At 40.7% G+C, this 26,370-nt stretch overlaps 1 protein-coding gene across 4 annotated transcripts in view; it reads right to left on the reverse strand.

The window, feature by feature from the left end:
- Window positions 1-430: 430 nt before the first annotated feature.
- The window catches only part of Zbtb37 (zinc finger and BTB domain containing 37), a 32,893-nt gene continuing 6,953 nt past the window's right edge, over window positions 431-26,370 (reverse strand). For 2 of the 4 annotated variants that reach the window (XR_003836758.2, XR_015048049.1), the window contains exons 5-6: window positions 16,615-17,534; window positions 431-9,977 (exon numbers count right to left, since the gene is read on the reverse strand). Coding sequence is in view for 1 of the 4 variants with exons in the window: in XM_029477927.2 (XP_029333787.1) it covers window positions 17,049-17,534 (486 nt within the window). In the remaining 3 variants the exon portion in view is untranslated. Of the gene's footprint in view, window positions 9,978-11,942; window positions 17,535-26,370 lie in introns of those variants that run through there. The other 2 variants (XR_015048050.1, XM_029477927.2) reach the window with 2 other exon arrangements.

Below are 26,370 nucleotides of genomic sequence, written 5' to 3' on the forward strand. Positions count from 1 at the left end.
AAACCATAAAAACAAGACGTAAATATATTACTATTTCATCTTAGAGGATAGCAGGCATCTTGAAAGGGTAGAGGGACCTTAAATTCTCATTATTGCCCCCATACTAAAAACTAAAAAACAGACCCAAATCAATCTCCCTATAAAGACAGAGATTCAAATAAGAGTATTAAACGTTTTATTTCTCAAACCACTCACATGCATAATGTTCTTATACACAGTGTCAAAATAAAGAGAAATGCATTTTTATACAAACAATTTCAAGTATACATTAATAGACTTCTCAGATTACTAGCCAAGTTGCTAAGATTTCATTCACATTGTTCTTAAAGCTGTTCAACGAGAAAGCTTTTGCTAACTGCTTTAAATATGTTTATATAAACCCACATCTTAACTCTTCTTTGAATCTCCCCCTCCCTTGACCCCCGTGCCCTCCCCCCCCTCCCCGACACAATAGGGCTCCAGGGGCTTTAGGAGACATGCTGCCCGCCCAAGAACGATTGGCTTGTCCAAGGAAAGACACAATCTACAGGAGGAGAGTCAGGGTCCCCTGTCACACAGGGGGAACCAAGCCCAGTACTTAGATGTGACACAATTCTGGGTAATATTTTAGTGCCATTGTTTTCGCTTGATTTTTTTATTCAAAAAAAAAAAAAAAAAAAGAAGAAAGAAAAGAAAAAGGAACTTACCACAAAACACGATTTTTTAAGATATAATTTGGCAGCTAAAAAAATAATTCAGTGAAAATAAAATTTCCCCCAGAAAAAAAATTCCAAAATCAGGGTAGGTATTTTGAACTCTTATTTAGTGGTTCTTTTGCCCTTTGGCAGGGAGCACTTGGGGACAGCTTTAAAAACGTGTTATTTTGTGTTCACATTAAGATATTTGATTCTGGAGCAGCAGCTGCCTAGCATATGTAAGGCCCTGGGCTCAATCCCCAGCACTATGGGGTAAAGTACAAAGAAATGTGGTTAAACCCAACAAGGTCTGGCAACAGTTTTCCCTCAACTTCCCTCCTGAGTGATCCGGCTTCAGCCACACTCCTTAGGAACTAAAGTGCATACTTCTTGTTTTTGTTTTTTTGTTTTTTCAGTAAAGGGGAAGGGAGGGTTCACACGTGATGATTGAAGGAGGCTGGGGGGAGAACATCCTACTCCTATATATAGGTATTTATAGTTAAGGTCACAACAGAAAACAAGAGTCTTAGGAGACAAGATGCACATAGCCAGCCCCGCCTTCTCAGAGGTATGGGAGCGCTACCCTGCGGTACTTTCTCAGGCATCTTTACTATTAACAGCATAACTGCTGCAGATGTAAGACACAAATCTCAAGTGTTAGACTCTTTTCATAGGGAGAAAACAGACTGGGAGTTAACAATAATCTACCCCATTCCCACCCAGGACCAAGGTTTTAGAAAGTGATTGTCTCTTTCAGTACAGACTCTCCTTGAGGAACTAGTGGAGACTAGTGAGATACCTGCTGCTTTCAAATGCTATTGTGTCAGCTTCAGAAACAGGAGGAGGCTGCAGTTTGATTCCCACTGTCACTCAATAGCAGCTGAAGTGAAATCTTTTTGTGATTTCGTAATGTGACAACTATAACCCAAATCTCATTTTGTTTCCCTCTGTTTTACGGCGGCTTCTTGGGATGAACCCCCCGACGTTCTCAAAGAGAAGTTAATGCTACATTAGAAGCTGTGCGAAGAAGCAATGGGCTCAAGAGAAGAAGAGGGATCTTGTCCTGGGTGCTGGCCTCTCAGTCCAGTGTGATCTATTTTTCACAGTGACCAGTGGGAAGGCACAGTGCCAGGGACAGGTAGCCGGGAGTCAGCTGTCACCCGTTAAATAAGCACCAGAGAGAAGAGTTGGGTATCGTTCCTTCCTTCAGAATAGGTCTATCTGAAGGGAATCAAAGGTCTGCTGCATTGCTGTTCCTCTCTTGCCCTCACCTCCTCTGCCTTTCATAGGCAGTGCCTGAGTAGCCCACCCTAAACGACAGGCACCAGGAAATGTAAGCGCTCTGCCAATGCACTTTCCCTCCCTCACTTAGGGAGACTGAGGACCCTCGGTCCAGAGCACTGTTACTAAGACGTCTTAAAGGAAAAGGAAGCGACTGAGTCCTGAGTAATCGATCCATTAGAACATAAAACAGTGAGGAGGCCAAAGCTGTGAGCAGACCAGCAGGTGAAAACAGACCCTGGGAGTGCGGAGCGCACTTCCTTGGCCTATAGCTCTGATGGCACTTGCTTTCCTCAAGGACCAGGGGATGGAGCGAGGGGGTCACACTGGGATCAGACCAGCACTTGCTTAGCTGTTGCAGAAAGCTTTGGATCTGGAATGACAGTTCAGTGGCAGAGTGCTTACCCAGCATGCTCCAGATTCTTGGGCTCAACACCCAGTACTAAAAGGACAGAGCTATGGGGCAAAGGAGGGGGAATGAGTGAGTGAGTGAGTGAATGAGCAAGACAACACATTAGGGCAGAAGATGATCTGACTTTACATTTGTGGTAGAAATTTTTACTCTTGCTCAAAATATCAAATGCTGACGCTTACCTTTTCCCACCACTCCCCCACCTTTGTCTTTTGTCCCTTCAAAAAGCTGAAAGTCCAGTGTGGTATAATTTGCATAAACTGCATAAAATTTCACAGTACTCCACCATGTTCTCCAGCATGAACACCCCTTCTAGAAACCACCTTCCTATCCTACTTACGACCAGGAAGTCTTCAGCAAGCCATCCTAAGGCAGGGCGACAGTTCTCTCAGATGTTGTGCTTAGAGCTACGCAGGCCAAGGACTTATGCTACTTAGAATAAGTGTTCACATTCTGCTCAAATCAAGCTTTTCCTTTACCTACCTTTTCTTCCTGTCTACACCACCTACTTCCTTAGTGCAAACGATCAGTTGGAAAGCACACTTCCCCCAGCAGCTAGAAGCTTCGTGTAGTTCTTTCAAAGGTGGTTCCCTCCTCATTGCCACAGCAGGCAGTAAACTGTCATCTGTTACACAGATTTTCTACTCAGGGTGAGAATGGAAGCTGGGCAATTTCCTTTGGGAATGACTGGGTCGGGCCTTCTAACATCCTAGATGGGGAGGTGTTAAGGAGACTCACTTCACACCCTAGTCAGAAATATTTAAGCCTTAGAGTTCATTTCATTCAGAAAGCAACAGCTAAGAAGTCAAGAGTCACTTGATAAATCCTACCAGGCTTAGACAAATAATCAGAAGTGTCCTGGTCACTCTAGACAGGGCTATTCTTTTCTCCATAAGTGACAATACTACCTGTTTGTTTCACAAAGAATAGTAGCCCAAAGTCAGCTTGAGCGTGGCTTTGCGGGTCTGTTTTTAATCAGGACACTGAAGGGCTGCTCTATTTTAGCTATCAGAATTGAGCAGTTACCACTCAAATCTCACATGCAGAGGAAAAGGACTCTATAGAGAACAGGCTGGGAAACTGCTTTTGTGTACATATGCACACTTTATATTTGGCACGGAGGATACCGGATGGATCATAACATTTTTTCCAGACCTACTCTGAGAAGATGAGCCTGCACTCTGGCCCACTGTCAGCTTTTGCCAAGAGCAAGCAGTAAAGGTTACAGTGTCAAGGAAACTAGCTCCTGGCATTTCTCTCCCAGAGTCCCTTCGACTCCAAGGAGTTCTTTCTCTTTTCAACCAAACCAAACCAAACCTCAACCCTGCCCTCTAAAGCAAAGCCCAGACACCTTCATTTCACTTGGAGAGTGGGAGAAAGAGAACGAGATAATGCTAGTTTGAGGTTATCCTGTCCAAGACCACAAGTGAGTCCTCACTAAGTGAATTTCAGCCCTGGCTGTACATCAGAATCATCGGGCAGGTTTCTGTCGTTGCTCAGGTGACTGCACACAGGGTCTTGTGCATGCTAAACAGGAGTGCGATACCAAAGCAGCCACTGCACTCCCATGCTGTCCCTAGCCATCTTTCTGAAGCCCGGGTTGCACAGCAGACCAGTCAGATGGAAATGATGTCTGGAAGGGGTGTCACAAAGGCTCAGTGCTCATCCAAGCCAGAGGAAGAGGGGAAGACTGTTTCCGTCTACATTCATGAATTTGATATAACTCAAGAAAATTACCTGGGCACTCTTTATTTCTCCAAATATTAGTTTAACCAAATAGGTAACCACACTGACAATAAAGTACTATTAAGTAAGAATTAAATATGTGTTTTAAAGAATGATTTATACCAAGACAACAGGGTAGGCCTAGAATAAAACATCATACAAGCTGTAAGCAGGAGGGAGAGCTTTCCTAAGCACAACTTAAGTCCTGAGCCTGCCATGCTAGCACGGCCCGCAGACTGAGAACGACTCTCCGGTTTAGCAGTAAGCAGTTGTGGTGAACAGACTCACAGGTTTAACTCATCTTTCTCTCACACTGGGTTTACTCAGAAACTGCTCACAGTCACTTTTGTGGAGTGCTTCTCTCCCTATTGGGAATTTCACATTATCTGTATTTCCTATCTGCCCTACCGATAGTGTCACAAGGAAAGAAAACTGTACCCAGAAAACACTGCAAACACCTAAAGATCTGAAAATGGAGAATTCTAATTTTTATCTCTAACCAGAGAATTGCTGCGTTTAGACATTGTAGCCACACAGAGAAGTTGAATGAAAAGGTGAAGACATTCCAGGACATCTGTTAGTTGCTTCTCAGCTGTTACAAATGTTCCAAAGGTAGGAAAGCTGACTTTGCTCTGGGAACTAGCACCTCAAGTAGAAACCAGTTCTGACTAGGTGGCATTTTAAAAAGCACACCTCTTTTTGTTTCTGTTTTTCAAGACAGGGTTTCTCTGTGTAGCCCTGGCTGTCCTGGAACTCACTCTGTAGACCAGGTTGGCCTCAAACTCAGAAATCTGCCTGCCTCTGCCTCCCAAGTGCTGAGATTAAAGGCGTGTGCCACCACTGCCCGGGACATCTCTCTCTCTCTCTCTCTCTCTTTTTTTTTTTTTGGAGTAATTAGAAGCAAATAGATCATCCCAAGAATCCTTGTCATATATACCCATGTAAGATACTGACAGTAGGCTCATTATCAGGAACACATGGCTAATACTCCAGTCTCTACAAATAAACTGCCAACAGCAGCAATGAAAGAAGAGGAATGAAGTGAAACACGCCATTCAACAGAGTTTGGGAATCTGTAAGAACAAACACATGAGGAGGATGCTGAGGCACATGCTGGTAGTGTCAGCAAGCGAGAGGCCAAGGCAGGAACAGTGAGAGTTGAAGGCCCGCCTGAGCTACAAAGCAAGGCCTGAGGGTCTGCCTTGGGAACATCACAAAGAGACAGCAAAAATGGAGGGTGATTCAGGAGGATGGAGAGTTTGAGGCCAGCTTGGGCAACATAGGAAAACACAGCATATGTGCATGGGCAAGAACACACAACAAAGCCTACCTCTAACAGACAAGTGAAAGACTTTGGGCAACAACAATCAAACATTAACATCTGCATTATAGCCTCTGTATTTTGAGTCTAGCTTTCTTCTGCTTGCTATAGAAAGCTACACCCTATTTCTTCAGCAAAATGCCCAGAGGTAGAGGAGCTGAAATGTATAGAGAAAGGAATGGGGGTAGGCTGGCTGAGGAGCCAAGCCCCTGTGCCAGGGCTGCAGGGAAATCCTGAATATGCTCAGTATTTGCTGGGAGGTAGGATAGTCTACGCTGACCATCTGCCTTCATTAAACACCTTTTCCGTATAGGCACACAAACACCCAGTAACTCACAGCAATACTGCAATTCACAGCCACAGTGTGTTCATCCCAACAGCTGCTTTCAGGCTAATTGCTGTGTACTGATCCCTAGCCTTTCTCAGGTAGCTATAAGCATATTTTCTTTTGCCAGGGCCTTAAGCATATATTTCACTTGAATACTTACATCTGCTGCTCTTAAAAAACAAAACAAAACAAAAAAACCAGATGCGCTGTTAGATGTGTTATAACATCTTTATAAATAGAAAGTGCAAGAAATATTTTTTTCAGTCCAAATACAAAGTTAACAAAAGCTCTTAAAGCCTACTATGCTAAGAATTTAATTTTTACTACAACACAGCTAACAAAATGCTTCTAAGCTACCAAGATCATGGTGGGTGAGTAAATATATTTATAAACATACATTATGAAAAAGACATTAAGAAAATAGCTAAACTTCCCATAAAATTATTTGTGTGAACTATCTTCAGTATACCATTCTGTGTTTAATGCACATGCATATACAATTGAATTCTTTAGTGATATTTTTATTGAGCCATTTTTCCAAAAAGAAAACAGGCTCATTAAAGAACAACAACAAAACTCATTACCAGATTTAAAATCATTTTTGTAAAAATACTAGAAACTCCGTATAAATGCTAAATATGCCTGCCACCTAATAGCACTTCAGAGGTGGACTTTTGGTACACTTTTTGTGACCTCTTTAGTAATGTGGCTTCCAGAGGAAACACATTTAAGCTTTGTTCCCTGCATAGCATCTCTGCTTTGAGTGGTTCTTAACCACTACAGTTGGGCTTCTATGACTTATAGGAAACACGTCATTCTCAAATGTCATCAGCATCTGCTTCAAGATGAGGCTACAGGCAGAACTCTAACCCTCAGGTAGTGGCTACGTACTCCAGCTGGTGTGACTGTGTCGCTGAAAGGAAAGAGAAGATTGTCAATCTGTAGGACCCTCCTTTGCTCACCTGTTCCTTTCCTATGTAGCCATCCAATGACCACAGAGATTCCAGAGGCGTTCTCAGTGAGTACAGCATGCCAGTTATGACAGGTTATCACAGTAAAATTGTCACTTCCTGGGACTGTAATTTCAAAGTTATTTAAGAAAGACAGAGGTAAGTGGATTATATCAGGGTGGAAATGAATATTTAAAAAGTTTTAAATTAAGTTCTATTCCTTATATTCATTAAAAAGTCCCCTCTTCTTTACACGATAAAACCTAATTAATCTCCACTCCACCCCTGGCTCTCTAACTGCACTATGGGGTTTTCTGTTTTTCTTTTTCCTCTTTCCCCCCAGTTCCTAGCATTTTACACGGTCTTAAATTATGCCTTTGGTTCCTAGTACCCCTCTATTTCCCTAGGCCTCATTTAGCAGCAGAGATCACTGGACTCCATGAGAACTAGAAATGATGGGCTAGAAGCTATTTCTCTGGGAAGCTACTCACTTGGTATCTCAAACATTTTTTCTCTTATGAGTATTATTGGTTTGGGGGTACTTAGCAGAGTACAATTTATTCTCTACCATCTTCTTCTCAACGCAGGACTAGTTTAAGTTTTCTAGCCTAATTATCTTAAGTCAGCAGAGGTTTAAGTAAAGCATTATAAATCTGACAACCCCAGCTTCAAAAATCACCAACGATCTGTGACTCTGAATGAGAGAAGCTAATACACACAATTGGGCAACTGACTTTGCTGTAAGAAAAACAGTAAGAATGGGATCGGCCAATTAATTCATCTTTAAGCATAAAATTATACAAGAGGAGAAGTGGTGGGTAGAGATGGCATAAGACAAGTAGGCAGTAGGCAAAACTGACTGTGGTGAGCTGGAGATGTTGCTCAATGGTTAGAGCACTTGCCTGGCATGTAAGAGACAACAGTACAAGAACCTCTTATGGTCTTAATAATAGGCTAGCAAGCCACACAATAGCAATTCCTGAAATGATTTAGTAGCCATATATTTTCATATCATAGGAATTTCCCACCTATTTATAAACATAAATGCAGCTGTCTCCAATAAATCAAAATCTCAAACAGTAATACGTCTTTTATTTCCTACGAGTGTTTTTGGCTTAGCATGCATAGCTATTGTGGCTTCACAGCAACCACAGCAAAATCCCATAACAAAGTATAGAGTGGGAAAGGAACAAGTGCTTTAAAGTGTGTGGAACTTGAAAGAAGGCTGTAACTAATAAAGTGAGTCTCAGGCATTTGTCTCATTCTCCTTCTAGATCTTTTACTGTCACACAGCAGATGGAATAAATGGCTTCAATGGTATTAATAACTGACTGCAACCCTATAGGAGGAACAACAATATGAACTAACCAATACCTCCAGAGCTCGTGTCTCTAGCTGCATATGTAGCAGAAGATGGCCTAGTCGGCCATCACTGGGAAGAGAGGCCCCTTGGTCTTGCAAACTTTATATGCCCCAGTACAGGGGAATGCCAGGGCCAAGAAGTGGGAGTGGGTGGGTAGGGGAGCAGGGCAGGGGGAGGGATAAGGGAGGGGGAACTTTTGGGCTAGCATTTGAAATGTATATAAAGAAAATATCTAATTAAAAAAAAAAACAGTAGAGAGACAACCACCCTTGTCTGCTAATTGGCACAGGAAATAAGCAAAGTTGACTATGTGGGTCTCCTGAGTTTAGAAACCATTTAAAACAACAAGCTTAGTTGAATTTTTCTTAGAAGGGCTGTGGGAAATGGTCTAGAAACCTGAGAGCTACCTGGGTATTTTAATGAAAAACTTAGGGGTCTTTTGATTTTGTACAATAAGAAAAGTCAAACCAAACATGGGGAAAAATTTCCTAAATATTAGAGACAAAACAAACAAACAAACAGACAAACAAACAAACAAACAAACCAACCAAAACTGACTGCAAAAGGTTTAGGAGAAAATATCAGCCTAAAGTTACCTGTAAACAATTTAACAAGGTCTCCACTCTCCGTATGTCTTTCATAAAGGTTAGGTACTTCCTCTCCCCTAGGGTCTAGGCTCAGCGCTTACTAAAGTATGGCAGTGACCCCGTGATGACTGGAGGCCTGGCCTTTAAGAAGACTGGCATCTTCTGCCCAGCCTAAGCTGCCATGTTAAAAGTCCAACTACCTGCTGAGTGGCGGAGGCCCACATCTTTAATCCCAGAATTTGGGAGGCAGAGTGGGAGGCCAGGCTAGTCTACAGATCGAGTTTCAGGACAGCCAGGGCTACACAGAGAAACCCTTTCTCAAAAAACAAAAACAAGGGCTGGTGAGATGGCTCAGTGGGTAAGAGCACCCGACTGCTCTTCTGAAGGTCCAGAGTTCTAATCCCAGCAACCACATGGTGGCTCACAACCATCCGTAATGAGATCTGGCGCCCTCTTCTGGAGTGTCTGAAGACAGCTACAGTGTACTTACATGTAATAAATAAATAAATCTTAAAAAAAAAAAAAAAACCAAAAACCAAAAACCGAACAAAAAGAAGTCCAACTACCATGGAGAATCCTTGAAACTCAATGAAAAAGCCAGGCCCAGCTTTTCAGGTTCCTATACACCAGGCACACGTGACATCATCTTGAACCTTTCAGACCAGTTTAACCACCTCCTCAACTTCTTTTTTTTTTTTTTTTTTTTTTACTAAAAGTAGGAACATTAGTAGGTACTGTACAGGAAGTAAAAGCGCGATAGTGGAGGTAGCCTGGACTTTGGAACTGGATTGGTAAATATCTGACCTTCATCTTATGTACCCCTAGGCTCATCAGTTTTTTCATCTATAAAAGGTGCCATAGTTTTACTCACGAAAGGCACTAGAGGCTGTTCTGAGTATCAGGTGTTAGATCGCCTATGTAAAGACAAAGTGTGTCATTCTAAGATGATAACAATGATCTTAACAGACTGACATGAGGATAAGTTAATTAATAGAACTGTATCTTGTACATAAACATTCAAAAAATTGGCTGTTTTTAGTATTACTATTATTATCTTAGGCATATCTTGACATAAATGTAGTATGCTAGTAGAGCTCACAGTATAGTTAAGGACTTTGTTTTTTTTAGAACTTCTCTATAGTAAAAAGTGCAAGCTTTCTAAAAATTCATGTATCAGACTCTCATTAAGTAAAACCTACTTGACTCTCAAAATGGGAAGCCCTGTTGCACATGGTAGAGCTTGCCTTTAATCCCAACACTCAGGAGGCAAAGGCAGGCAGAAGTCTATGAGTTCCAGCTTGGTATATGTAGTGAGTTCTAGGACAGCCAGGGCTACCTGGAGAGAAAAACAAAAGAATGGGTAAGTCACAACTAATTAAAGCTTGTTTTGTCTGAAAAACTCCAAGCACATTGTCTGGTATCAAAAAGTACTTAATATTTCTTTAATGGAAGTCTCCTACATATAGTGAAGACAAGTAATTGCATATGTTTCCTTCCGTGAGATACTTCTGGCATTACAGACTAATCCACATCCTAAGAGTCAGGGCTTTAAATTATGCTCAATGTAAGACTACCTTAACTGGGTGGGACACTTGAGCCTCTTCCACAGGACCTACTGAGTAGACACAAAATATCAAGCATTAGAAAAGCTCCCTCCAGCTGGGCGTGGTGGCGCACGCCTTTAATCCCAGCACTTGGGAGGCAGAGGCAGGCGGATTTCTGAGTTTGAGGCCAGTCTGGTCTACAGAGTAAGTTCCAGGACAGCCATGGCTACACAGAGAAACCTTGTCTTGAAAAACCAAAACAAGAAAGAAAGAAAGAAAGAAAGAAAGAAAGAAAGAAAGAAAGAAAGAAAAGCTCCCTTCCACCCCCCACCACACTCTGCCTTCAATGTGGATTTCAGATAGTATTTGTCTTTCCAGCATTGTTGTGTATGTATCATTTGAGAAAAAAATGGTCTTCCAACACAACAAAAGTAGATGACCTGCACAGACATCTCTAAGGGTTTAAGGTCACTGTCCCTAGCAATAATTACTTTCTTTGTAATGCAACAAGCTCAGGTGTTCCAACTTATTGATACTTTGGCCTGTCCAGAGGAAGAAAGCCTACTTACTATCTAGGTAAAAACACAAGCCTGGGGAAAAGCACTATTTAAAAATCCTGATCTAAACACCAGGAAAAATTTGGAAAGCAAAGAAGCAAAGATATTGAGAATTAGTCGTAATGCTTGGTAAATGTCAATGCTTTCAACTGGCTCCTATTTAAATGACATCTATTAGCAAGAACTCAAAGAGAGTACAGCTGGATGTTCAGTTATCTGCAGCAATGTCTTCCAAGTGGCATGTCCCACCCAGGTCAATTAGAAAACCCATTATTACCAAGTGTAATGTGCTAAGTGTAATGAATAGCCTGAAACTTTATAATGAGGATTATCTATTCTTCATAGGCTACTATATCACATAAAACATAGTAATATCTTATTAGAAGGCAACTTTAAGAACAAAGAGGTGGCCAACCATGGAGACACATGCCTTTAGTCCCAGCACTTGGAAGGCAGAAAGATCTCTGAGTTCCAGGCCAGTCTAATCTACATAGGCAGTTCCAGGCCAGTCAGAGATATACATAGTGAGAGAGACCCTGTCACAAAATGTAACAACCAAACCAAACCCAAGTTGTGCATGGAGACTAATGACTCATCCCACTTTTATCTACAAGGATAGGGTTTATAACAACAAATCAAGCTCACCATACTGAATTAGCACAGTCTAGAAAACTTTGCCCAAATAAAACTCTGAAGGCCTTGTCTTATTTCCAAATGGGGAGAAGTCATATTTTCCTCTTGCAAGCATTTCTATGACCACAGTTAAAATTTTTTTAAAGATTCATTAATTTATTATATGTAAGTACACTGTAGCTATCTTTAGACACCCTAGAAGAGGGCCCCAGATCTCATTACTTATGGTTGTGAGCAACCATCATTACCATGTGGTTGCTGGGACTTGAACTAGGACCTTCAGAAGAGCAGTCAGTGCTCTTAACCGCTGAGCCATTTCTCGATCCCCACAACTAAAATTTTACATTTCTCTGCATCTTATATAAGACTAAGGATGAACAAAGCAAATATGTAATGGTTCTATATGTATTTTAACAAGTAAGGTAAGCCGGGCGTGGTGGCGCACGCCTTTAATCCCAGCACTTGGGAGGCAGAGGCAGGCGGATTTCTGAGTTCGAGGCCAGCCTGGTCTACAAAGTGAGTTCCAGGACAGCCAGAGCTATACAGAGAAACCCTGTCTCGAAAAAAAAAAACCAAAAAAAAAAAACACAAGTAAGGTAATAGCAGATATGCAAGAATGGGCCTAAGAAAAATTTGAAATCCAGATGTTTTATTATGTTTGAAAACCTACAGGAGAAAAAGATAGAAAGATTTTGGACTTTTTATTAGTCCACACAAGGACAGAGTGAATTTGCTTAATTAAAATTAAAATGAAGTATGGGTGTCTAATCTAGAAAAACAGTACATCTGATAAATAGAGACAGAGTCTCACATAGCCATGGCTACCCTCAACCTCTTATGTAGCCAGGGATAACTCTGACCTCCTGATCCTCACCTTCCCCTTCCCTCCCAAGTGCTGGGATTATAGGCAAGAGTTACCACAAGCAGTTATATCTATCTGGAACAGAGACTGTCCTTTAACTCTAGGGAGGTTATTACACAAATCAGTTAAAGCAAGATCAAAAAATGGCAAAACTTACTTATAAAAACATAAAACTTCGAACAGGGTAGCCAAATAAGAAATATCCTGTTACAAACAACTATTCTAAACTTAATCTACTTAAACCTTTTAGACAAGAACAAATCATAATCCTGATTCCTTTTGGTTTATAATTCATTCTAAATACCCTTTGGAATGACAATCAAGCACAAGAAACACCAAGAGGGCTTATGGGGATCTAGACAACAATGACACATTCTTAAGTACCAGATGCAGATAAGACCGTGAAATTAAAGCCTCTACCAAACTACGCTAAGGGCGAAATGTCAGGAGAAATCATCTGTAGTCAATCTTTGAAAGGACGCCAGAAGATGGCAAACCTCTGACCCCTTCCAGACATTAGGCTTTGCTGGCCACGGACTCAATTTTATTACAGTATAAAGAAACCATAAACGATACCTAAGTCCATAGGTGTTTGGACATACTGTTCTTCATATAAACCTTTGTATTTCACTTAAAGGCCATGGTTTGCTGAACCCTATTCTGACTCAATCCCTAGGGATCTGATTGGCTGAGAGCTACACTCAAACTCAATGATTTACCTGGCAACCGATTGCTGTTCCTTTCCTAACTCTCAGGTATGAAAATAATTTTAGTATCTGAAATTCTTTTTCATTGTGGCCTATGTAAAAAGCTCCACTTCCAAAGACTGCTCAGTAAAGACTCAATCAATATTCCTTGAATAAATAAGTATACTAATCAGATAAAGAACATATTTGGGAGAAAAAACCCAAACAAATGACCCCTTCTTGCTTATCCTCCAGGATTTCAAATCTTTCTGATTAAGTGCTTTTCTACTACAATTAAGTCTTTCCATTTTCCACTGCTTCTATTTCTTTCAATTAGACCTTCTTGTTAAACAAAAAACAATTTATACAGGTTAAAAAAAAAAAAGAAACCAGTGTGAGTTAGTAGTAAGACTCTGTCAAAGCTATTTCTTGGACAAAGGACTACTTAACCATTTAAAATGAAGTTACAAATATCACTCTTCCACCAGACAAATCCAGTGGAAGCTGGATTTCCACTATGAAGAAGATGGACAGTCTACCATACCATCTTTGGAAAACCATTTCATTGATGGGAAGAGAACTGGAAACAAATGAAAATGCAAAAATACAAGAACACTTTTCTTAACTGCTTTCTTTCTTCTTTGAACTTTATAGACTAATCAGTGTTATGTCATTAAGATTAGATTTAGTTCCTTAGTACAATGAAATGGAATGGGGCCGAGTGTGGTGGTATATTCCTGTAATCTCAGTACTTATGAGGTCAAAGCCCTACTGGGCTATATAGTGAGGACCAGGATGGCAAAGGGCTTGTATGTATGTATATGTGTAAGTGTGTGTGTGTGTATATATATATATATACATCAAGACCCTGTCTCAAATATCTAAAAACAAAACAAAACAAAAACAAACTATGGAGTCACTTGAAATTTATGTAAAATAAAATTCAACTCAGTTTAGAGGTAATTATGGTTCTGAGTAAAAAAGAGAAGAATTCATTAGGAAGAGCCTTTCTGCGTAAATACAGTGATACTGCCATGTGAATGCCATAGTTTATGTCAGTATCGGAATTCAGAGAGAATAAAAAGTCTATTTAGAGTGAAGACAGATACACACGTGGCCAACTCTCTGCTTTTGCTCAGAACACTGGATAGCTCCTCTGTTGCTAAGTGCCACTGTATGATAAGAGTCCTAATACTGCAATTTCATGGCATTACGTTACCTACTGATGATTTAGCTCTCATTGCTAATGTAGTTCCCCTCACAAGGTGACGTGTGCAAGTCAAGATTTGGTAGTAAGTATCAGCATCAGCCATAGTCCATTTAGTACAAGAGCATATGCCTTGTACGCACCAATAATCATTAATATACACAGTATACTACTAACCCTTATGACCCTACAGCGATGTTAGCAAAGAAGTAGGCCAGTGTCACAGTGGATCTGGATACGGATCCTGGATATTCAGAATGCTATCACTTCTAACTAAAACACGAGATTATTTTTGCAAACTTTAGTTTGTTTCAAAGGTAGCCTGGCTAGAAGTCTCATGAATTTCATGGCTCTGGCTAGGCCAATTAGAGGAGAGAACCAGCAAAGAAGATTGTGCTGATGTGGTCATAGGACCCAAAGCACTCTGTTCACAGTATTAGTACAGTAAAACCCTATTAGAAATGAGTGAAAATGGAAGGGAACCCACCAAGCATGCCTAACATTTCTACGTGAATTCGACAGTCTCTACCCATTCAAGGGGCTTGTGCCTGACCTTGGATCGAGTGTTGGTAAGTGCTCCAAGTTTCTTTTTACAGAAATGACTGCACTTTACCATTATAATTTGGTAATAGTTGAAAGCTCAGTTTTTCTCACATATCACCTAAAAAGCTATTAATGCAAAAAACAACTTTTAGCATATAACTTAACTTCTCAAAAGTAGGGTAGACTTATATTTTTGGTTGGCTTAAAAAAAAATCCATCTGAAGCAGCCTCTCCTGTATGTGTCAGCTACCTGCCTGATCAGTAATGATAACATCTGTCCACTGAAGGCCTCAAGTACAAACTAAAAAGTTTCCGTACAACTTCAGCTCTGTTTGGATGCCCCAGAGCACAGTAGTCCCTAAGGTGGCTCTAGGAGACAGTTTTCACTTTATCATGCTGTTGCCCAACTAAGTAGCAAGACACCTGCCTGTGATTATCAGAGAAGAGACACTACTCACCAGTGCTGCTTTTAAGGGCAGGCTCTTCAAGTGGAGTACCACATATTCCTTTAAAAGATGAATGTCTATACTTCTTCAGAAGAGAAAATCTTTCTCTAGTGATACAGTATATCTGATTCTCAGATTGTTCAAAGCCACCCTCCGCTTTCCAGTTTCTTATTAAAAAATGGCTTTCCCCCCACCTTTTCACATACCACAGAGTGCTCACAGGAAGGAGCACACAAGCTTCACATTCTCATAAATGGCTCACTAATGCAGGTAGGACCAGCCCAACTCCCAGATCTCTTAGAATCATCCACATCTCTGTACCAAAACAATTATACATTTAAATATTCTCTTAAAATTCCTCAAGCTAGAGACTTCTATTTGCATGGTAGAGTGCAGGCATTCATTTGCCTGTATCATTTAATATTTCTCCTCTCTCTCTGCATGCAAGATGGGCATATAAAGCTCTGTGTGTTTGGTAAATTCTTTCAGAGCTGGGTTAAGAATCTCAGAAAACTCAAGATCACTAAAAAAGCTCCTTGAAGTTTTAAAAATCTTAGGAATGATAGTATAACCACACCTGATAAGAATTGATCCCTAGATCATTTATTGCAACATGATTGTGCATGATGAAGTGCCCTGTAGTGTATTATTTAAAAACAACAACAACAACAAGAACAACAAAAAAACCCAAAAAACATAGCTCTTGGAGTCACCAGCACTTTGCTAACTGGTTTATGAATTATATATAGACTTGCATACCCAAGACCCAGACTTAAGTGAGGTTCTTCACTGGACTGAGAATATGAAGTATAAAACATGTTGAAGGAAATCAAACTGTGGTTGCAATAGGAACAATAGTGTTGAATCTCTCTTCAACTATTAACATTGCAGAAAAAAACTGTTTAAAAACCCCATATAAAAGTTATCAAATGTGGAGACCTGTGGACTTAAAAATACAATCCAAGCTCATTTCACTGGAAAGTGACATTTTGATATAAATATTGCTGTTATATGAAACTTAGGAGCTCAGGAGGATGAACTTTGGGTAGTCAGCCTAACAAGTTAAATCTCGTAACTAGAAACATTTCTGTAACACGGAAGGGTGTATGCAAGTACTGTGCTTTACAAACACCAAACAGGAGGCTGCAGGTGGGCTCCGTGCTGTGCAGTATCTGCAAAGCATACAAGTACCTCCTCCCCTGCTCCTTTCCCCAAGCTCTCATATGAGTGCCTATTGTCAACGCTTAGGGGCTCATTTTACTTCTCCAAGCCCCAAGTGCTTCAGGTGATTCTGCCTGCTGAATACTCCAAGGTAGCTAGCTACCTTGAACTGATCGCATGAAACAACTAGGCAAAGTATTAGATGCCTCACCAGGGTAACATCAATCTAACCTTTTAGACTATTAAGAACCACCAGTATTCATCTTTTTTCCCCTTTAAACATGGAAATGCATGCTCTGGCAGGGAAGAGGAAAGAAAGATTCCCCTCTCTCACCATTGTGACCACCTTCCTCTCTTCTGGCAGGCTGCTTCACTTGGCCAAAGCTCCTGCTGCGTTTGTTTAGATCTGGGATTTCACCCATCAAGATGATATGGACCTAAGTATGGTGTTCAATCATGACTGGTAGATAAATGAGTCATTGATCAGTTTGTTTAAAAACATCTTTTTTCTTATAAAGTTAACAAACCAAGGCTATTGATCCCTGAATTAGAAGCTGATTTGCTTGCGTATTTTCCAAAGTATGAGGTGAGAACGAGGAGAAGAGCCTTTAGTGCCTTCCGCATGTTGGTCTTCTAATTTGGCAAAACCATGGGAACATCTAGTTGAGTGACGTGGCATTTTGTGAATCTAAGTACCAATCCATGGTCCTGATAGGGGCTGGTTACAGCCCAAAGGGGAAGAGGGTTTGCCCCCTCCCCCTCGATGTTTCAATCTGGCCCAGTAGTAGAAACTGAGCCCTGGGCAGATTCTCCAGGAGCAACTATTTCTTCGTGTGAAGGTGACCCTTCTTCAGCTTGCCGGGAAGTGACAGTAGTCTCAGGAGAAATGCTATGAGGCCCTTCCAGGGGTAAACAACCAGGGTGGTTTTTTCGAAAGTGCTGATTCAAGATGGCCTGGAAGGGGAAACTTTTGCCACAAACGTGACAGTGAAAGGGCTTGTTGCCTGTGTGCTTGCGGATGTGATATTCCAGCTGGTCTTTCCGGGTATACTTTTTTCCACACATGCGGCAGACAAATGGTGTGATTCCCATATGCAGGCGCATGTGGCGGTCCAGACTTCCCTTTTGGTTGAAAGATTTGGCACAGTAGATGCAGGTGAGGCGGGGATTATACCGGAACCATCGTTCGGACACTTCTTGTTCTCGGAGATACTCCACATAGGCGCTTACTCCCATCATTGCTGACTCTTCTACCTGAGTCAGAAGAAAGAGAGTGAGTATTACATAATGTTAAATGTAGACGTGAAAAGCAACCCAATGTGCTTGTGCCCATTACTAAGAAGTACATGTTTCTGTGTCTGCGTGATGTAAGGAATACAGATCCAGGGCCTTGTGCAAGCTAGGCAAATGCTCTGAGCCTTGTTACATTCCTAGCCCATATTCACTTACTTGTAATGGAGAGCCAAGAGGAAAGTTAATACTACCAAAAAGTAAAGCTATTAACATAATAATGTAAAAAGAATTCTGAGAGTACTATTTCATTGCTATAAAAAGTACAGAGCGAAGTTCTGGCTGCATACTTACTAAGCCTCTGCGGGGGAGGTGCAAACATCAGGATTAGGAGTTCGAGATTACCTTTGGCTACATAGGGAGTTGAAGCTCAGCCTGGACTACATGAGACGTGCCTCAAAAAAACAAAACCGGGTTAAGAGCACTGACTGCTCTTCCAGAGGTCCTGAGTTCAATTCCCAGCAACCGCATGGTGGCTCATGGCCATCTGTAATGAGATCTGATGCCCTCTTCTGGTGTGTCCAAAGACAGCTACAGGTGTGTGTACTAACATAAAATAAATAAATAAATCTTTAAAAAACCAAAACCAAAACCAAAAGCCATTCCCCAAACATCTGCTTTAGTACTATCTTGCAATACCAGGAGAACAGGAGCCCAAGATACTATTCCTTGATTCTGTCCTCACAACTATATTCTAGACAACTGACTACAGAGTATATAGAACTTTCTGTGATGAAAATGTTCTGTAATTTTAACTACTTAATGTAGTAACCACATGGTTATTGGCATTTGTCATACATCTAAAGCAACTGAGGAAAAATTTTAATTTCAATTGCTTTTAAGTAATTAAAACAAAAATTCAAATGTGGCTTATGAAAGTATGGAATATGTACAGGTAAATATAATAAAATTTCATTTATGACACTATTACCATGTTAACCAGCAGTAGCAAGCTTTATAAATATATATAATCATAAGCAACAACTAGCACATCATTATCATTCTAAAAACTAAAAAAAAAAATTCTTTAAATTTTTATTATTTTATGTATATGGGTATTTTGCCTGCATGTATGTCTATGCATATGTGCCTAGTGTTATTGGAGACCCCTAGAACTGGAGTTACAAACAGTTGTGAGTCCCATGTGAATTCTAGGAATTGAACCTGGGTTCTCTGGAAGAGCAGTCAGCACTCTTAACCACAGGGCAACCTCTCTACTCCGTAAACACTAAAAAGCTTTAAGTGACTTCAGAGTAAACTGGCTGAAGACATGGAGTTTTTCCATCTGACAACAAGAAGGATAAGGACATATTCCTTTAAACAGTTAACTTACATAGTTTTGGATTGGGCTCTGGAAAGTGGCTCTGCCATTAAGTGTGCACAGCTTTCGCAGAGGGCCAGAATTTAGTTCCTAGCATTCATGTCTAGTTGCTCACAACTGACTGCAGCTCTAGTCTGATGCCTTTGGCTGCTATAGGCATCTACATATATGTGCATATACTTCCCCACCAGAAACACACGCACAATTTGGAAAATAATAAAGCTGGGCATAGTGGTGCATGTCTTTAATCCCGAAACTTGAGAGCAGAGCTCTGAAGTTCCAGGCCAGCCTGGTCTACACAGTGAGTAGAAGGCCACCAGGATTACTTAGTCAGATTAATAATAATAATAGTAATAATAATAAATAATAAAAAACTTTAAAAATATGTTTTGAAGTAACACTTTTAGTTCAAAATTCTATGTTAAATTCAGAAATTACTAATTTTCTTTTTTCCTTTTTTTTGGGGGGGGCCTGTTGACTACTAAAGTAATTGAGATCTTTTTTTTTTTGTTTGTTTGTTTTTTGTTTTTTGAGACAGGGTTTCTCTGTGTAGCACTCACTTTGTAGACCAGGCTGGCCTCGAACTCAGAAATCCGCCTGCCTCTGCCTCCCAAGTGTTGGGATTAAAGGCATGTGCCACCACCTCCCAGCGAGATCAATTTTTTTAAACAAAATCATGTAGGAAATAACTACAATTTTTGGCAGAAGCCAAGATATTAATACAAAGAATGTAAAATACTTAAGATTCACCTAGTTAACATTCCGTATGTTTTAGTTTCTAAAGCAATCTTTTGTCTCTTTCTCATGTGCAAGCTGAACAGTGCTTTTTGGCATTTCTTTTTTGTTGTTGTTGTTGTTTTTTCAGCATTTCTAAAAGAGGCAGTTCAACAGCACACCTAGAAACCAGTTTATGAAACGGAAGGTTGAACTGTACACTGAGGCTTACAGTTTTTTTAGACAGGATCTCACCATGTAGCCCAGACTGGCCTCAAACTCTTGGCAATCCTCCTGTCTCAATTTCCCAAGTGAGGAGTACCCACAGCATCTAGCTTTTCATTTGTTTCCTATAGGATTTCTTTTTAATTCCCTAGGTCATCAAAACAGAACTCACAGGAAGAAGAAGGCAGTACCTTCTAGAGAAATCCTAAGTGACTCAGGACAAAGCACAGAGAAATTTCTCTGAGGCTCCTAACAAGATTGTTCCTGCTTTGTGGCATTCTCGTGAGGTTAAAAATTGGTAATAATACCCTGAGATATATTTTTAAGAATCTGGACTGGACATGATGGCTCACATTTGTAACCTGTAATTCCAGCACTGAGGAAGACAAAAGAGGAGCACCGAAAGTTCAAGGTTAGCCAGGGATACAAGTGAGACCTTGTCTCAAAAAGCCAAAATCTTATTTTTAGCAACAGACTCTCACTAGCCAACTTCAAACATCCCTAGTTCAAGATATCCCCCTGCGGGGGCTGGTGAGATGGCTCAGCGGTTAAGAGCACTGACTGCTCTTCCGGAGGTCCTGAGTTCAAATCCCAGCAACCACATGGTGGCTCACAACCACCTGTAATGAGATCTGAAGACAGCTACAGTGAATTACATATAATAAATAAATAAAATCTTAAAAAAAAAAAAAGAAGTTACAGTTCAAGGCCAGCCTGGTCTACAGAGTGAGTTCCAGGACAGCCAAAGCTATTACAGAGAAACCCTGTCTCAGAAAACAAAAAACAAAAAACAAAAAAAAGGGGGGGTGGGGTGGGAGACTTATTAAAAAACAAAACAAAACAAAAAAAAGATATCCCCCTGCTTAGTCTCCTATGTGGCTGGCACTACAGCCACATTATCACCAAACTCAGGCATTTTGAAAAAAATTTTGAATGCATGGTATCATGTAATAATTAAGAGTGCTCTGGGTTCAAATATGAGTTCCACTTATTATCTATTCTTCGAATTCCAGACCATTCATTCATTTCCTTCAGAGACTGTGCTGAGCACTGAATGAACTGATATAGTTGAGCACTTTAGTTTGGTAACCGTTCATGATAATTAAGCATTACAAATTCATGTATTTGTGTGTATATATTAAATATTATAAACTCATATGTATATAGATGTACATATATTTTGCATCCAGTTTCCTTCCTGCCCTCAGGTGCCAAGTCAATTTTATTTATAGCCTGGAGGATACAATTTTCTAAAAAAAAAAAAACCTCGAAAAGTTTGAGGAAAACTTTTATCACACTAGTTCTATGCACACAAAAAATTATGCATTTTAATAACCACTGAACTATGATTACAAAAATCATGCACTGTGATTAGCCTCGTTTAAACTGACAGTGATAAAGATGCAACTGACGAGCAAACAAAGGAAGCACTGTAATTTTTGTAGTTTGTTTTGAACTTTGAAAACAGAAGAGGGCTGGTGTGGTGGCTCAGTCCAGGAAAACACTTGAAAAGTCAACTTTGGCCTTTAAATTCCAGCACTCAGGGGTTCTAGGACAGCCAGAACTACATAGAGACCCTGTTCTCAAAACAATGGCACCACCACATACTGCTGTCCCCCAAAAAGAAAAGTATGACAATCTTGAGTTCAATCCCGAGACCCACGTGGTGAATGGAGAGAAATGATTCCTACAAGTTGTCCTTTGCCCTCCATACACACTATGGCTATGCTGCACACACAGACACACGTGAGTGATACACACACATGAACACACACAAATCTAACTTTTTAAAATGTTATTTTAAAAAAATAAGTGAAAGAAGGCCATAAAATGGGTGCCGCCTCTGGGTTTTCCCTATCCCATCTGGCAATTTCCTATAATATATATCATACAAGGATATTCTGCACTGCCAAATAGCTATGTACTCAATCAGTACTTGCTTCAAAAAACATTTTAAGAATTAATTGTTTCACCAGCACTTGGAGGCAGGGGCAGTCAGATTTCTGAGTTCAAGGCCAGTCTGGTCTACAGAGAGAATTCCAGGTCAGCCAGGGCTGTGTCAAAAAATGAAGATCAAAACCAAAAGAAAAGCAAACACCACCAAAATGATTTCTTTTACTTTTTGTCAGTTTGATACATGACAGCCTAGGCTTAGAACTTGTATATAGCCTAGGCTGGGTTCAAATTTGAAGTGATCTTTCTACCTCAGTTTCCCAAGTGCTGAGATTACAGGGGTAAACTACCACACCTGAAAGTGTCTACACTTTCTAAAACAAGTGTCCCATGTACTTGCTAGAGACTTCGAAGTTCCCATCACTTCAATCTTTAATTGCTACCAGACACTCAAAGAACTAAAAAAAAAAAAGCACTACTGCTACTTAAAGATCTTCAAAGCTGAGACTTTTAATTTCCCCTTAAACTGGAAATTTCAAGAGCTACTAAATAACCTATTTAGCAGATATAACTTTTATAGTTTATGATCTCTGCAATGACAAAGTCAACCATTATTATTCTTAGAAGTTAAACTGACAGTGTCAGAGTGTAAGATTAGAAACAGTCTGCTCTTCTCAAGGAGACTTTAATTTAGTAAGAACCACAAAAATCAAATAAACGGGAAAGGAATAATTTATATGAATTAGTAGAAGTCAGGAGAAGCTAAGATGCCAGGGGCTTTCTTCAATGTACAGCGCTTGCTTTCTATTTCTCCCCTCCCCCTAGAGAGGAGAAATAATGCACAATGTGTAAACTGCTATATAGTGGTTAAAGAAAAAAACATCAAAGAACACTGCACTACTTAGAGTAGGGTAAACTTGGGAAGACTTGGGAATGGGCTTTAAGTGGACTCAGAAATGAGGAATCTGACTCAAAACAGAAAGAATCTGATGGAGTTATAGCGTGCACTGTGAAGTCTACAAATCAAAACAGACACTGAGTGCTCATGAGCAGTAGGAAAACTGAGCTGGAAAGCCTGAAACTTACTTGGAAAATTAGGCCAAGTATTTCTAACTTTCCAGTGGTAGAAAAAAGAAAATGATTTTTTTGTTTTGTTTTGGTTTTTGGTTTTTTTTTTTTTTTTTTTTTTTTTTTGGTTTTTGAGACAGGGTTTCTCTGTAGCCCTGGCTGTCCTTGAACTCAGAGATCCACCTGCCTCTGCCTCCTGAGTGCTGGGATCAAAGGTGTGCGCCACTATGCCCGGCAAGAAAATGATTTTAAGAAGTAACGTTGGAGCCGGGTGTGGTGGCGCACGCCTTTGATCCCAGCACTCGGGAGGTGGAGGCAGGTGGATTTCTGACTTCGAGGCCAGCCTGGTCTACAAAGTGAGTTCCAGGATAGCCAGGGCTATACAAAGAAACCCTGTCTTGAAAAACAACAACAACAAAAAACAAAACAAAACAAAAAAGAAGTAACTTTGGCAGTCTGTTTCAGATTCACCTTTTACAGTCAGAAAGTCAATTTTTTTTAAAGGGCTGTAGGTCAAGACCAAGGCTTTCTACATTCTTTTTTGAAGTGCTGGGCACTGAGCCTAGATCTCATGCCTTCAAAACAGGCACTCTACCACTGAGCTACAGCTTCAGTATTTGCAATCCATCAGATTCTTTTTCTCCTCTCTTTGGCTCATACTAATGTAAGTTAGCCACCGAGGTATTACTGCAGGTAGAGATTCTGCCTCCACGCATGACAACCTAAGCTGATACCTGGTGACCCACAAGATGGAAGAAGAGAACCAACTCCTCCCAAGTTGTCCTCTGATAGCCACATGCACTGGGGCATGGACAGGGACACAAGCACATCAAATCACTGCAATAAAATATATAAAATTTTGCCTTGCCAGATTTCTGAGTTCGAGGCCAGCCTGGTCTACAGAGTGAGTTTGAGGACAGCCAGGACTACACAGAGAAACCCTGTCTCAAAACAACAACAACAACAAAAAACAAACAAAAAAAGCCTTCCTTTGGTCTTCTGTGGCACAGGAAAATAACTGATAAATGGACTTACCATAATAAATTTTCTTACACATCAAAGTATGTAGATATACTTAGTCCTTATCTATTCTAGACAGTACTTTTAAAGGTTTTTGTTTACTTGTTTGTTTTTTTAGTATTAAGTTTATTGGGGCTCAGTGGCTTATAGCACTTGCTGTTCTTCCAGGGGGACCTGAGTGCAGTTCTCAACACCTACATTAGGTAGACTTCTTGGGTGTGTGTGTACACACATACACAAAAGAGAGAGAGGAGAGAAAGAGAGAGAATGTGTGTGGTGTGTATGGAAATCAGAGGACCTCTTACAGAAATCAGTTTTATCCTCTAGACATGTGGTCCTGGGTTATCAGGCTTAGCAGCAGATGCCTTTCCCTGAGGACCCACCTCACTAGCCTTAGATAGTTTTATTTTTATTCTATTTCTTTATAGACTATCTTTTGCTTTATCGACAGAAATACAATTTCCAATACAATCTCTATCCTAATTACAACTAAAAACTACATTTAAGCCAGGCATGGTGTTATATTCTTGCAATTCCAGCATTTGTGAGCCTTGAAGCAAAAAACAAAAAGATTTAACTTCTGGCAGAGTGGTGCAAAGCAGAAGCTCCTATTTGGGAGACTAAGGCAGGCAGATCTTTAACCTGAAGAATTTAAGAAGAGCCTGGATAACACACTCTCCTATCTCATATAGGGGAGGATGGACTTAGAGGTATGGCTCAGTAGTTAAAAGCATCTGTTGCTCTTCTAGAGGACCTGAGTTCTATCCACAGTATCCATAACCTCCTGGAATTCCTGGAGCTGTCTTAGGGTTGTTATTGTTGGGACAAATCACTATGGCCAAGGCAATGTATACAATAAAGCACTGAATTGAGGGCTTGCTTACAATTTCAGAGGGCTAGTCCAGGATCATCATGGTGGGGACTGTAGAGGCAGGCAGGCAGGCAGGGAGACATGGTGCTGGGAATTCACATCTGATCTGATCAGATCAGGCAGGAAGCAAACAGCCAGATAGCCTGGTTTGGCTTATGAAACTTCAAAGGCCACCCTCAGTAACACACTTCCTCCCACAAGGCCTACCTCCTAATCTTTCCACAACCAGGGACCACACATTCAAATAGATGCGCCTATGGAGGCCATTCTCACTCAAATCACTTCAGGCACCAAGGCCCTCTTCTAGCCTCTACAGGCACTTGGACCAATGTACAAAATTACACATGTACACCAATAATTAAAACTGAATCTCTTCCTGCCTGCCTTTAATTCTACTTAGAAGAAAAAAACAAAAAACAAACAAACAAACAAGAAAAACCCCACAGCTGGGGAGACAGCTCAGCCAGTAAAGTGCTTGCCATGCCATGCATATGTTAGGACTGTGCTTAATCCCCAGAACCTATGTGAAAGAGTGGCTGGTGGCAGTGAACTTTTTTTTTTTTTGGTTTCTCGAGACAGGGTTTCTCTGTGTAGTCCTGGCTGTCCTGGAACTCACTCTGTAGACCAGAACTGGCTGGTCTCGAACTCAGAAATCCATCTGCCTCTGCCTCCCGAGTGCTGGGATTAAAGGTGTGCACCACCACGCCTGGCTCGACAGTGAATATTTAATTCCAGCACTGTAAAGGCAGAGACAAACGGATCCCAGGCAACCTAGCTGAGTCTTTGAGTGTGAGGCCAGTTAGAGACCTTTCTCAAGAAAAATTCAGGTAAAAAGTACAACATCAGACATTCACTCCTCCTTTTCCTCCTCCTCCTCCCTGTTTTTTTTCTTTTTTCTAAGACAAGGTCTTCCTTTGTAGCCCTGGCTGTCCTGGAGCTCACTCTGTAGACCAGGCTGGTCTCAAACTCAAAGCCTGCCTCTGGCTCCTGAGTGCTGGGATAAAAGGCATGCACCTGGCGTGAGGTTTACTTCTAGCTGCCATGTATGCATGTACGCTATCCTCCACAAGGAATGACCTTCACACACAACACAGAGATTGTTTAAGTGTACTTATATTACACGGACACTAAGTCTAGCAGATGCCTATAAGCACTCATGCTTTTTGTGTGTTTGGGTAATTAATCTATAAGGTGGTTAAGATCTGTCCTAATCACTGCATCTATTTGCATAACTAGTTACCTTTGTGTGTTATACAAGATTTGAGAGATGGGGAAAAAAAGGCATTCTAATTACTTTCCCTCTTAGCTCTTAACATTTCCTCTACCACTCAATCAAAAAGCAAAACAAAAAGCAACAACAGCAGCCAAAATAGCAATGTGTACTGGAAGACATCTGTAATTCCAGCTCTAGAGAGGTCAGCCTGGGGGATGGAGACCATGCCTCAAAACAACGAAAACGCTGGGCGTGGTGGCGCACGCCTTTAATCCCAGCACTTGGGAGGCAGAGGCAGGCGGATTTCTGAGTTCAAGGCCAGCCTGGTCTACAGAGTGAGTTCCAGGACAGCCAGGGCTATACAGAGAAACCCTGTCTCGAAAAACCAAAAAAAAAAAAAAAAAAAACAACGAAAACACCAAAACAAAAACTTAGTTTGTAACAATACCTTATTGCTTTAGTATACCAATACACA

This window comes from Mus caroli, unplaced genomic scaffold (assembly GCF_978045245.1).
Source record: "Mus caroli unplaced genomic scaffold, Mus_caroli_1 scaffold_1, whole genome shotgun sequence".
Lineage (NCBI taxonomy): Eukaryota > Metazoa > Chordata > Mammalia > Rodentia > Muridae > Mus > Mus caroli.